The 13,972-nt window shown below is 42.5% G+C and overlaps 1 protein-coding gene across 1 annotated transcript in view; it reads left to right on the top strand.

Annotated features, from left to right (window-relative positions):
• si:dkey-16j16.4 (uncharacterized) overlaps nucleotides 1–13,572 on the top strand; it is a 69,100-nt gene extending 55,528 nt beyond the window's left edge. Inside the window, exons 4-5 of the mRNA XM_029714082.1 lie at nucleotides 377–430; nucleotides 11,358–13,572. Coding sequence (XP_029569942.1) covers nucleotides 377–430; nucleotides 11,358–11,483 — 180 coding nt within the window. The 3' untranslated portion in view covers nucleotides 11,484–13,572. The remainder of the gene's footprint in view (nucleotides 1–376; nucleotides 431–11,357) is intronic.
• The last annotated feature ends 400 nt before the right edge of the window (nucleotides 13,573–13,972 follow it).

The raw sequence follows: 13,972 nt of genomic DNA, 5'->3' as shown, positions 1-13,972 counted from the left end.
TGGACTGGGAAGGAGTCTTTGACAGGATGTTACATAAGCTTCATTGACTGGCTTGTTTGGTTTAGCAGCAGCTGCACTCCGGTCACTTTCTTGATTATAATTCTTAATTGACTCACAATGGTCAGTTGCTGTGACATCAACAAACATTAATTTACTCCTCACTCATAATGAAACACATTGGCTGCTCTCTGAGGAATAAACGTCCCCCTAATTGTGAAGTTTAAACTGCATTCTTTGTATGAAATGTTTTATACAAATAAATGCATTATTATTATTCAGTGGTGTTTTGAAATTAGTCAGTGTTAGTATGCTGAGGGATGAAGTTGGTCCAAAGAGGTATGTTTGCTAATCAGTCTTTCTCCTTGGTTCCCCTCAGAAAATGCTCCTGAAAAAGAACTGTGGTGGGAAAACACGGACCATAAAGATCCGGGTAAGTTTACATTAATCTGCAATTTCACTTTATTGTACAGAAAAACACTCATATAATCCCAAATACACACTAAACCACTCACGAAATATGTTTCCATACAATCATTTTCATGTGAGTAAAGTATATTTAGGTAAAAAAAAATACTCACAACAGGCCTAATAGAAATCAGCATGATTGTCAATAAACTTTCCTATATGTCGACATAACAAAATACGCTAGACGGGTGGATAATTCTTTGCCGGTCAAATGGATCAAGCAACAAATGGCAGTGGAAATGCTTTTTTTGTGCAATTGTTGATAGAATACCTGTAATGTCTAAGTAAACTGCAGTCACGTGACACTATGTTGTGTGGTCCTCCCACCAGGACTTGGAAAGGCATTCAGTTTAGAGAAAGTGCACGGTGATGAGCTTGATGCTCATTTCCCATGAATATAGTTATATATAAATATCTTAATTTGTATGACGTGGACATGATGATCAGTGCTAGGCTAATCTTATGTACCCTCTGCACTGTACCTGCGAGCCGTAGGATAGAGCACATGTGCCAGGACCAGAGTGGGCGAATGTGCTGTTATCACAAGACTTTCTGTGGCAAAACCACCAAAAGAGTTAAAAATGGCGAATGAAAAGTTATACGACAAAGTGCTTTTTATGTGCACTACATCATTACGCACAGCTTTTTATCCACAACAAGCCAGTTTGATGGAAACACACCTCCGCGGGTAAAATGTATATAATTTGAATGCAAGTATTTGATAAATCGCTTGAAAATATTTCAACAAGTGGATAGAAACCTAGCTACAGACATTGTCACACTCCTTTTGGCCCTTTGATGAATGGAAACTCAATTGCATGACTCAATTTTACACACACACACACACACACACACACACACACACACACACACACACACACACACACACACACACACACACACACTCTGAGTCCTTATTCTTTCAAGCTGAGCCACAATACCAAGTCAAGATAGCCGTGTCCATTACAGTAGAGATAAGGCTGAAAGGTCATGCAGCCCCCATGAACAACCCAGTCTATTTTGCTGCCTACACCTTGATGCCCCTCCAAATGCATGCTGGGAAAGCATCTAACACCTTCACTGGTTCCCATGACCCTCTGCTATAGCCACTATACCTTTTCTAACAAGAAAGTAGGAAGTCTATATTAAACAGCAAGCAATTATTGTTCCCTCACAGTTGAGATTCATGAAAAATAAACACTAATATATCTTTAATTAATGAAAAATGAAACACATGTTCAACCCCCTGAGTCAATACACATTAGAATCACCTTTGGCAGCGAGTACAGCTGTGAGTCTTTTTGGGTAAGCCTCTAAGAGCTTTGCACACCTGGATTGCACAATATTTGCCCATTATTTTTTTAACTCGTCAAGCTCTCTCAAGCTCTCTTTCTCTAGGATTTGTCTGTGCTTAGCTCAATTCTGTTTAGTTTTATCTTGAAAAAAAACTCCCTAGTACTTGCCAATGACGAGCATAACCATAACCACCACCATGCTTGAAAATATGAAGAGTGATACTCAGTGATGTGTTGTGTTGGATTTGCCCCAAACATATTGCTTGGTATTCAGGACAAAATGTTAATTTCTTTGCCACATTTTGTGCAGTATTACTTTAGTGCCTTATTGCGAACAGGATGGATGTTTTAGAATATTTGTATTCTCTACCAACGTCCTTCTTTTCACTCTGTCATTTAGGTTAGTATTGTAGGGTAACTACAATGTTGTTGATCCATCCTCAGTTTTCTCCTATCACAGCCATTAAACACTATAACTGTTTTAAAATCACCATTTTCTTCCTCTCCGGCAACTGTTGGGAAGGATGCCTGTATCTTTGTAGTGACTGGGTGTATCCAAAGCGTAATTATACTGAACAGAAATATAAACGCAACATGTAAAGCTTTGATCCCATGTTTCATAAAATAAAAGATCCCAGAAATGTCCCATATGCACAAAAAGCTTATTTCTCTTAAATTGTATGCACAAATTTGTTTACATCGTGTTATTGAGCATTTCTCCTTTCTCAAGATAATTCATCCACCTGACAAGTGTGGCATATCAAGAAGCCTATTAAACAGCATGATTATTACACAGGTGCACCTTATTTATTGTCCACCTGCTGGGGACAATAAAAGGCCACTCTAATATGTGCAGTTTTGGAGCATGCAATTGGCATGCTGACTGCAAGAATGTCCACCAGAGCTGTTGCGAGAGAATTTAATGTTAATTTCTCTACCATAAGCTGACTTCAACATTGTTTTAGAGAATTTGGCAGTACGTCCAACTGGCCTTACAACCGCAGACAATGTGTAACCACCCCAGCCCCTTACCTCCACATCCGGCTTCTTCACCTGTGGTATCATCGGAGACCAGCTACCCAGACAGCTGATGAAACAGTGGGTTTGCACAACCAAATCATTTCTACACAAACTGTCATCTGCATGCTCGTCGTCCTCACCAGGGTCTTGACCTGACTGCAGTTCGGTGTCGTAACCAATTTCAGTGGGCAAATACTCACCTTCGATGGCCACTGGCACGCTGAAGAAGTCTTCATGGATGAATCCTGGTTTCAACTGTACCAGGCAGATGGCAGACAGCGTGTATGGCGTAGTATGTGCAAGTGGTTTGCTGATGTCAACGTTGTGAATAGAGTGCCCCGTGGTGGTGGTGGTGGGGTTATGGTATGGGCTAGCAACGGACAAGGAACACAATTGCATTTTATCGATAGCAATTTGAATGCACAGAGATACCGTGACGAGATCCTGAGGCCCATTGTCGTACCATTCATCCGCCGCCATCACCTCATGTTTCATCATAATGATGCACAGCCCCGTATTGCAAGGATCTGTACACAATTCCTGGAAACTAAAAATGTCCCAGTTCATCCATGGCCTGCATACTCACCAGGCATGTCACCCATTAAGTATGTTTGGGCTGCTCTGGATTGACATGTACGACAGCGTGTTCCAGTTCCTGCCAATATCCAGCAACTACTCACAGGCATTGAAGAGGAGTGGAACAACATTCCACAGGCCACAATCAACAGCCGTATCAACTCTGTGCGAAGGAGATGTGTTGGGTTGCATGAGGCAAATTGTGGTCACACTAGATACTGACTGGTTTTCTGATCTACGCCCCTACCTTTTTTTTTTAAGGTATCTGTAACCAACAGATGCATATCTGTATTCCCAGTGATGTGAAATCCATAGATTAGAGCCTCATTTATTTAGGTCAATTGACGGATTACCTTATATGAACTGTAACTCAGTAAAATCTTTGAAGTTGTTGCGCTTTTAATTTTTGTTCAGTGTAATAACTTCACCATGCTCAAAGGGATATTCAGTGTCTGCTCTTTTTAATTTCTACTCATCTAACAATAGGTGGGTGCCATTCTTTGCGAGGCATTGGAAAACCTCTTTGGTCTTTGTGGTTGAATCTGGGCTTGAAATTCACTACTTGACTGAGAGACCTTACAAATATCCATATATGTGTGGGGTACAGAGATGGGGTAATCATTCAAAAATCATGTTAACCAATATTATTGCACACAGAGTGAGTCCATGTAACTTATTATGTGACTTGTTAAGAAAATGTGTTACCCCTGAATATATTTAGGCTTGCCCTAAACAAAGTGGTTGAATACTTATTGACTCAAGACATTTCAGCTTTACATTTTTTATTAATTTGTAAAAATCTCTCAAAACAGAATTCCACTTTGACATTGTGGGGTATTGTGTGTAGATCAGTGGCACTAAATCTCAATTCAATACATTTTAAATTCAGGCTGTAACACAACAAAATGTGGAAAAAGTCAAGAGGTGTGAATACTTTCTGAAGGCACGGTACTTTATATCATCGCTTGGAGTTTACCATTCAGTTTATCTCTGAACCAAAGAAACCAAGGGTTTCTTTAAAGCAAGTGGCACTACACTTAAATGTTATTTTTCTGCAATGGGTCATAATTTTCTTAGTGGCTCAGTGAAGATGCAAGCTATATACGCTAGCTCTATGATCTCAGACCATTGAGGTATATTTTGGGGGAGCGACATGTGTGACTAGCAGGACAACTGTGTGTGTGGTTCCTGGATTGTGTAAAGGGTGGGTGGAGGCTGGTTGGGCAGCTCGAGTGAAGTTGAAGGCACCTGGTCATTTTGGCACAAATCAGAACAGTCCAGAAGGACGCACAGAGTGTGGCGGGAAAGTGACGCTACGGTCTGTGTGGGTTACTATAAGCTGTGGGCCACTGCATACACACACACACTTATGCGCACAGACACACCATTGAGGTTGGCAAACACACACACACACACACACACACACACACACACACACACACACACACACACACACACACACACACACACACACACACACACACACACACACACACACACACACACACACACACAGCTACAGAATGGCTGCATGCATAGGCTACCCCTTTCCATATAGTTTAACACTACTTTCGTCGTAAGCGTTGACTGAAATATGTAACTGAGGCTCATCTTGGAGGAAGAGTTGAGATGGAGGAGTGTGTGTGGTTGCCCTGTGGTGTATCATCAGGGATGAAGTGACTTTCCATTTTTTGCCAACCGGCTGCTCTCTGTTGTGTTCCTCTGCTACAGAGATGTTTATTATCTCCTCCTCTCGTAGTTAAATTTTTTTAAATAAAATGATGACTTGTGGTCCCTGGGTATTTTCCAGGAACAGCATTTTCTAGTACAGTAAGTAGATCTCTCTTGTTATCCCGTTTTTCAATATTCTTTCTCTTCAGCACTCTCGCCCTCCTCCCTCCCCAGCTTGCTCGCCTTGTTACTCTCCCCTTCAACTTCCACTACATGTCTCCTTTTCCCCTTTCTCCTTGCCTCTGTATTTCTCTCTTGCTCTTTCACCCTCGTCCTTTTTCTCCCTCAACTTAATTATCCCTCTCTTTTTCCTGGAATGGGTCCAGGAGAGACACTAGATATATATGCAGGGATGGTAGTTGTTAGAGGGAAATTATTTGTGAATGGAGCAAGGAATTAGGAAAACAAGAAAAACCCCTGCTCCTGTCTATTCCTGAAACTTCCTCTCTGGGGTGGGAGAGAGTAGGAGGTGGGAGGTGGAGGAGAGAGATCTTTCCCAGGGATGGAGCCGCCAAAGCGTCTGGTTTCAAATCAAATCAAAATGTATTTGTCACATGCGCCGAATACAACAAGTGTAGACCTTACCGTGAAATGCTTACTTACAAGCTTACTTACAAGCCCAGTTCAAGAAGAGTTAAGAAAATATTTACCAAATAAACTGAAGTAAAAAATAATAAAATGTAACACAAAATAACAACGGGGCTATATACAGGGGGTACCGGTACTGAGTCAATATGCAGGGGTACAGGTTAGTCGAGGTAATTTGTACATGTAGGTTGGGGTGAAGTGACATTTGCATAGATAATAAACAGCGAGTAGCAGCAGTGTACAAAACAAATGGGGGGTGGGGAGGGGGGTGTCAATGAAATAGTCCGGTAGCCATTTGATGAATTGTTCAGCAGTCATGGCTTGGGGGTAGAAGCTGTTAAGGAGCCTTTTGGTCCTAGACTTGGCGCTCTAGTGCCGCTTGCCATGCGGAAGCAGAGAAAACAGACTATGACTTGGGTGACTGTAGTCTCTGACACTTTTTTGGTCTTTCCTCTGACACCGCCTCGTATATCGGTCCTGGATGGCAGGAAGCTTGGCCCCAGTGATGTACACACATGCTCTTGATGGTGCAGCTGTAGAACTTTTTGAGGATCTGGGGACCCATGCCAAATATTTTCAGTCTCCTGAGGGGGAAAAGGTGTTGTCGTGCCCTCTTCACGACTGTCTTGGTGTGTTTGGACCATGATAGTTCATTGGTAATGTGGACACCAAGGAACTTGAAACTCTTGACCCGCTCCACTACAGCCCCGTCAATGTGAATGGGGGCCTGTTCGGCCTGCCTTTTCCTGTAGTCCACGATCAGCTCCTTTGTCTTGCTCACATTGAGGGAGAGGTTGTTGTCCTGGCACCACACTGCCAGGTCTCTGACCTCCTCCCTATAGGCTGTCTCATCGTTGTCGGTGATCAGGCCTACCACTGTTGTGTCGTCTGCAAACTTAATGGTGTTGGAGTCATGTTTGACCACTCAGTCGTGGGTGAACAGGGAGTACAGGAGGGGACTAAGTACACATCCCTGAGGGGCCCCAGTGTTGAGGATCAGCGTGGCAGACGTGTTGTTGCCTACCCTTACCATCTCGGGGCGACCCGTCAGGAAGTCCAGGATCCAGTTGCAAAGGGAGGTGTTTAGTCCCAGGGTCCTTAGCTTAGTGATGAGCTTCGTGGGCACTATGGTGTCAGTATTACAGACTTGGTCATGGAGAGGTTGAAAATGTCAGTGAAGACACTTGCCAGTTGGTCCGCGCATGCTTTGAGTACACGTCCTGGTAATCCGTCTGGCCCCGCGGCTTTGTGAATGTTAACCTGTTTAAAGGTCTTGCTCACATCGGCTACCAAGAGCGTTATCACACAGTCATCTAGAACAGCTGGTGCTCCCGTGCATGCTTCAGTGTTGCTTGCCTCAAAGCGAGCATAGAAAGGCATTAGCTCATCTGGTAGACTCCCGTCACTGGGCAGCTCGCATCTGGGTTTCCCGTTTCCCTTTGTAGTCCCTAATAGTTTTCAAGCCCCCCACATCTGACGAGCGTCAGAGCTGGTGTAGTAGGATTCCATCTTAATCCTGTATTGACGCTTTGCTTGTTTGATGGTTCGCCTGAGGGCATAGCGGGATTTCTGATAAGCGTCTGGATTTGTGTTCAACTCCTTGAAAGTGCCAGCTCTAGCCTTTAGCTCGATGCAGGTGTTGCCTGTAATCCATGGCTTCTGGTTGGGATATGTACGTATGGTTACTGTGGGGACAACGTCGTCGATGCACTTATTGATGCAGCCGATGACTGAGGTGGTATACTCCTCAATGCCATTGGATGAATCCCAGAACATATTCCAGTCTGTGTTAGGAAAACAGTCCTGTAGCGTAGCATCCATGTCATCTAACCACTTCCGTATTGAGCAAGTCACTGGTACTTCCTGCTTTAGTTTTTGCTTGTAAGCAGGAATCAGGAGGATAGAATTATGGTCAGATTTGCCAAATGGAGGGTGGAGGAGAGCTGTGTTTGCATCTCTGTGTGTGGAGTAAAGGTGGCCTGTTTTTTATTTTTATCCTCTGGTTGCACATGTGACATGCTGGTAGAAATGAGGTAAAACGGATTTCAGTGTGCCTGCATTAAAGTCCCCGGCCACTAGGAGCGCCGCTTCTGGATGAGCATTTTCTTGTTTACTTATGGCCTTTATAGAGTTGGTTGAGTGTGGTCTTAGTGCCAGCATCAGTCTGTGGTGGTAAATAGACGGCTACGAATAATATAGATGAGAGCTCTCTTGGTAGATAGTGTGGTCTACAGCTTATCATAAGGTACTCTACCTCAGATGAGCAATACCTCGAGACTTCTTTAATATTAGACATTGCGCACCAGCTGTTATTGATAAAAGACACACACCCCCACCCCTCGTCTTACCAGACGCAGCTTCTCTGTTCTGCCGGTGCATGGAAAATCCCGCCATCTCTATATTATCTGTGTCGTCGTTCAGCCACGACTCGGTGAAACATAAGATATTACAGTTTTTAATGTCCCGTTTGTAGGATAATCTTAATCGTTAGTCATCGATTTTATTTTCCAATGATTGCACATTGGCCAATAGAACGGATGGCAGTGGGAGTTTACTCGCTCACCTACGCATTCTCAGAAGGCAGCCCGACCTCCGCCCTCTTTTTCTCCGTCTTTTCTTCAAGCAAATGGCGGGGATTTGGGCCTGTTCTCTGGAAAGCAGTATATCCTTCTCGTCGGACTCGTTAAAGGAAAAAGCTTCTTCCAGTTTGAGGTGAGTAATCGCTGTTCTGATGTCCAGAAGTTATTTTCGGTCATAAGAGACAGTAACAGCAACATTATGTACAAAATAAGTAAAGAAAATAAGTTACAAACAATGCAAAAAAAACGAACAAAATAGTACAGTTGGTTAGAAGCATGTAAAACGTCAGACATTCTTTCCGGCGGCATTTTCAGCCCCCGAAGGGGATGGGGGAGATGAAGAGTGAGTTGGAGACCAGGGCATTTGGAGAGATGGAGTAAGACTGAGGTTAAGAGACGTGAGACTGACGACACCTCCCTGTGTCCTTCTACATATAACGTTATCGCGCTAGCTAGCAATTTGTCTGATTTTGATCAAGGCTCAGGTAAGCATATGGGAGTGAAGAGGAGACTTAAATTACAGCTTATTTTGAGCTGCTAATCAGAACAACTTACCTTGAGGTATTGTAGAGCAGACCATTGGTTCCTACTGTGGGTTGGGGCCCTCTGTTGTGAGTGGTGTCCAGAATATACGCTACGTCAAGGGATGACAATTGATACAAATACTATTATCTTTATTTTGTTAATAAATTTAATTGGCCTAAGGAATCACATTATTAATCTATTTAGTAAGTTCAATGTTTTAACATAAAGGTTTGTCTATGTTTAAACTTACTGTTCGGTAGCTGCACAAGCCTTATGGTGGATATAGAGCAGTTGTCACCAACCGGGTGATCGACTGGTCGATCTTCAAGGCATTCCTAGTCTATTACCAAACATTTCTGTATAAAAGCCAACGATAAAGGCTTGCGCTCCTGCTGTTGACAGTAGGTGAACTTAGATTCAGAAGCCCTTGCGCAACGGGAAGGCAGTGTTCCCATCTGTTGCTAAATTGGATAGCTCAAATCACCTTGCCTACAGATTCCAGCAAAGTTTGATACCAGCCTACATGAGATTTAATCACTTTTAAAAACCATGACCAGAGAGAGCCTGAAGAATACAGCAAAGAGCTGCTGTTTCTATGAGTGTGTTCATGTTTAAGTTTTTATTACAAAACAAAAAACGCACTTCTCCATACTACCACTTGCGCTGCAGCTGCAATGAATTAGTAACCAAGTGTATCAATAGCCCTGCGTTTGAATTATTATTAGCAGCTCGTCTTGTCTATTTTAATATCGAGGAATATTTAAATTTCTCTGGTCATAGGAACAACATGAATTTGTGCATGAGGCACCATTATCTATTTTGTCATGGTGCTTTCAAGACAACTGGGAACTCAACAAAAAAAACGAGATCCAACTGGGAAAAATTGATTTGAACGGTCAACCAACTCGAAATTCCAAGTTGGAAACTCTGACATCATTCTAGAGCTCTGACTTTCCGACCTGAAGATCACTGACGTCATAGTTTGACCTCGTTTTTTTGTAGAGTTCCCAGTTGTCTTGAAAGCACCATGACCATCAGATACAGTTACCATCAGTCCAGTAAAATAAAATAAAAAGTGAATTATTTAAATTCATGCTCAGCTGTGTCTTGGAAGTGCTATACCAAATGATAATATTTTTTTATCAAAGCTCAAGTTTTGAAATAAAATATGGTCTGAGAAGAAAAATATTGTCAGGCCTGGCATATAGCCAATATGCTGTGATAATGTGTTAGGCCTACTGCACAAAACCTCATTCTTACATAACTGTTTTTATTAGGTTAATGTAAAAAAACATTTAAGTAATGTAAAAATAAAATAAAATCAGAGCGGTACATCTCGGCTTGTTTTTTGACAGCGAAAATTATCTTGACTCAGAAAAGGTTGGTGACCACTGGTCTAGAGCAAAAGACACCTACCTCCCTTTGTGGACCAGGGTCATGTAATGAAAAGTTCAGGAACCCCTCAAGTAGAGAATATTTACACATCAGACAGCTGTTTCCCCCAAAAAATATTTATCAATTTGTTTTCAACTACTGGTCCATTTTTTTTTTACTGTCTGCAGTATCCTCAGAACTCGACCTTTTTGGGCTATAATGTCTATCAGCCCTAGACGCTGGATGACTCTATATGACTCTGGGGAATGCTAACATGTGCAGCAGACGCGGATCCGTCCCAAGGTGTAACGACTCGCGCATGCAATGGGCTGCCTTGCAGCTAGCCATATGGAGAACAATTTAACTTTACTGCATCTACGACTCTTGACCTGGAACCTGTCTCTCCCACACTGTAATTTCCTCCCAGGGAAGATGTGTTTAATCCTTCATCGGCCAAAAACAAAACCCGGTGAAAGCTTTTTTTTGTCATTGACGGACTGAGTCTGCCTGGGTGTGGAGTGTGTTAACAAGCACTGTTGGGATTTGTTGCCAAGCTACAGTGGCGCAGTAGTCTCTGTCGGTGTCAGATCGCTAAAGACATGTAGTCATATCATATAGTGGTGATGTCATTAGGTGTTTTTCCAATGCCACCACAATCTAACATTGCATAAGGAAACTTTACACGGCTGCTCATTACAGTAACAACATGTATATTGAGGTGATGGGAAAGGCCGAGAAATATGGGACTGAAGGGATGTCGGGTGGGGTGGAGATTGGAGAAACGGGTCCAGGTTGAGGGAGGGATGAAAAGAGAGGAGGATGATGAAATTATAGAATGTAACAAACCCCAGACACTGGAAACCAACAGCTTTACACACAACTCAGTTTCTAACTAACATTCAGAAAGGGCTCCATCCCATAATTCGTTTTCAGTCTCTCTTCTGCCTACTGTGAATCTTGGCTCTGTAAGAGGGCACCAGCTAGTGTCACATTAGCCTCTAACTCTGACCTAGCTACAGTAGTGGTGGCTGACCGGTAAATGACCACCAGCTACTGCCCAGAGAAGCAGGGTAAGTCAGACGTGCTATTTCCATCCACCCAGATCCATGGAGGATAAAAGCCAGATTAGCCAAAACCCAAACTTTCTCTCAAACTTTTTCCTATTTATTTATTTTTAAATCATACTCTCTCTTTCTGTCCACAGAACTTGACTGGGATTCGCCCTCTGCCCAGGTACGCCTACGATCCCTCAATTTTTGCCTTCCGGTCCCTCAGCAGGGTCCCTCCGTGCAATCCTTTGACTCCGTCCGAAGACCCCCCGTGTGTGTGAGGGGATAACACCAACAAAACCCCCCCTTCCTCACTTATTGACTCTATAGGAGACTCCCAGACTTCAAACTCTGAAGACGAGACTGAGCTAAATAATGAGTAATACCATTATGGTATGACCTTTAGGACAACTTGACAATGCCAATGTTTGAAGGTCAATATAGTACTCTCAGATAATCCTGCTCTGTCAAATCATGCTGTTGCTCGGACAACTGGTTCACTTGACAGAACCATTTAAGACACTAAGAATGGGGAGATCTTAACCCTGATAATTGGATGATGATGTGAGACGGGGGCAGACGGTATGTGTGAACAACAAGGCTACAATAGAAATTGCTTTGAAAATACACCGCTTCACTCAAGCTCTCCGTTCCAAGGACACTTCAGGTATTTCATACATTAACAGCTGTCTTTTGGACACATTTTCAATGGATGGTTGTTCTAAAAATGGATTATCAAAAATATTTTTGAAGGACAACACAAGCTTGATACAAGGGAAATGTATGTTGACGACAATCAAAGGTCAAACAAACACAAGACAGGTTTGTTGTCTAGACCAGGGTTTCCCAAACTCGTTCCTGGGCCCCCCACATTTTAGTTTTTGCCCTAGCACTACACAGCTGATTCAAATAATCAAAGCTTAATGATGAGTTGGTTATTTAAATCAGCAGTGTAGTGCTAGGGAAAAAAAGTAAAGAGTCTATATTTCGTGATATCAACCAGCGCTAAGTGCGTCGATACTAGGGTCGAAATGGAGATCAGCTTTCTCCATTCAAATATTTCCTTAACATTATAATTATTTCACAATACTGACGACGGATCAGCTCCTTGAGAGATATTACCACCTACGGCTGCAAATATTGAGCGGCGTATTCTAATGCTTTAATGCTTACCCAATAAAAATGCACTAAATCACCGATTTGGCACATCATTGCGCACGTTAGGCTACACATCATGAAATATATTTAGAGAAATTATATACAGTAGCCTACATGTAGCAAAATAGAACTCAATTGATTGAACATTAAATCTATTTCAACATATTATTGAAAACACCTACAGCCTACTGTTTATATTTTAATGCAGTCATCTCGGTTTTCACTTTGAAGCATATTTTTATACGTCGCTCGTTTGTATCAATTGCAAAGACATTAGCAAATTCCTCTTTGTAGTCAACTTTGTTCTGAAGTTATCGGCGGTCACAGAGAGATCAGTCAACCATGTGATTCTATGTTTAGCGGAGATCTTCTGTTCATTAAGTGATGCTAGAGGGCAAAAAAGCATCTAAAGTTGCACTTAGCTATTCTACGAGTGATCTGAGTCAGGCGTTAGATTACGAGGGCTTTCAAGTGCAATGTTAATGATAGTTTTGGGAAACAGATCGGATATTTAACGTTGCTCCTACGAAGGGTTTAACGATGAACTTAGCTTTAAGATGCTTTTGGGAAACCGGGCCCAGGTCATGAGATACTATGAAATGTATGACTAGTTCAAGAGGTAACCTTTAACAATGTAACCCTCAACCTGTTGACAAGTTTGTGAATATCACCTTAAGAGGAAAACAGGATAACATCAAATACTTTGTCCTCTTTTCCTGTATGCATTTCACTGTGCTGTGGTGCAGAAAAGAAAGGTATATGAGCATGGAAGAAAGGAAGTATAAGAAATCTATGAGAATATGACATGATTTACTGCTTTAATTTCAGTGCTGTGTCATGAGTTTGTGTAGTACGCTATGCAACACATTTCTAACCCTGTATGTACCTCCTTTTCTTCGGTGGCACATCGCCACATGTATGAGACAACCAACAGTCATCCCAAACGTCTCATCTTTATGCCTCTGAATGACACTCCTGATGTATTGAACGTAAAACTGAGGCTAGTCTTGACTGTAGGGTCGATATGCTAACGTAATCAGTGACCAGACAACCTATTTATGCATATGAATATAACCCTTGATGGACATGTTGCGATCAAAACAATGTTGTCACCATAACCAAGCTCTGCTAGAGTGAATGTTGTACAGCGCTCTGACATTTCTGTGTCCCTCGCATAATTTATGAACAAATAAATGCTCTGTGGCATCTTGATTCTTAGGAGTGATACATTTTACATCACGTTACATAGACTAATTCTACGTGCATTGACACGATTACCATTTTGGATTAGCTGTGTACCAGGGTTAGCATCAATCCCATTTCAATCCAGTCAATGCACGAGGTGAATCAAAAAACGAGTGTAATTTATTTTCAGTGAGGACATATTCTCCCTGTCACTCTGTGTGTCGCCTTCCTCATTGCCGTGGCCCACCCAGCTTCTGATCCGTGACCCTGATCTACTGCATCTCTAGCTCCAGTACTGGTGGAGCTCTGGGAGTTGAATCTGGGATTACTCCATCCTTCAAGAGCCAATTGGGTCAGGAGGATATAGAGGGTCAGGCAGCATGGGCTGGGCCAGGAGCTTAGAGAGGAGGCTCTGGAACGAGAGCCC

This window comes from Salmo trutta, chromosome 25, assembly GCF_901001165.1.
Source record: "Salmo trutta chromosome 25, fSalTru1.1, whole genome shotgun sequence".
NCBI classification, from domain to species: domain Eukaryota; kingdom Metazoa; phylum Chordata; class Actinopteri; order Salmoniformes; family Salmonidae; genus Salmo; species Salmo trutta.
Note: the sequence above shows the minus strand (reverse complement) of the source record. Positions and strands in the feature narration are given on the sequence as shown.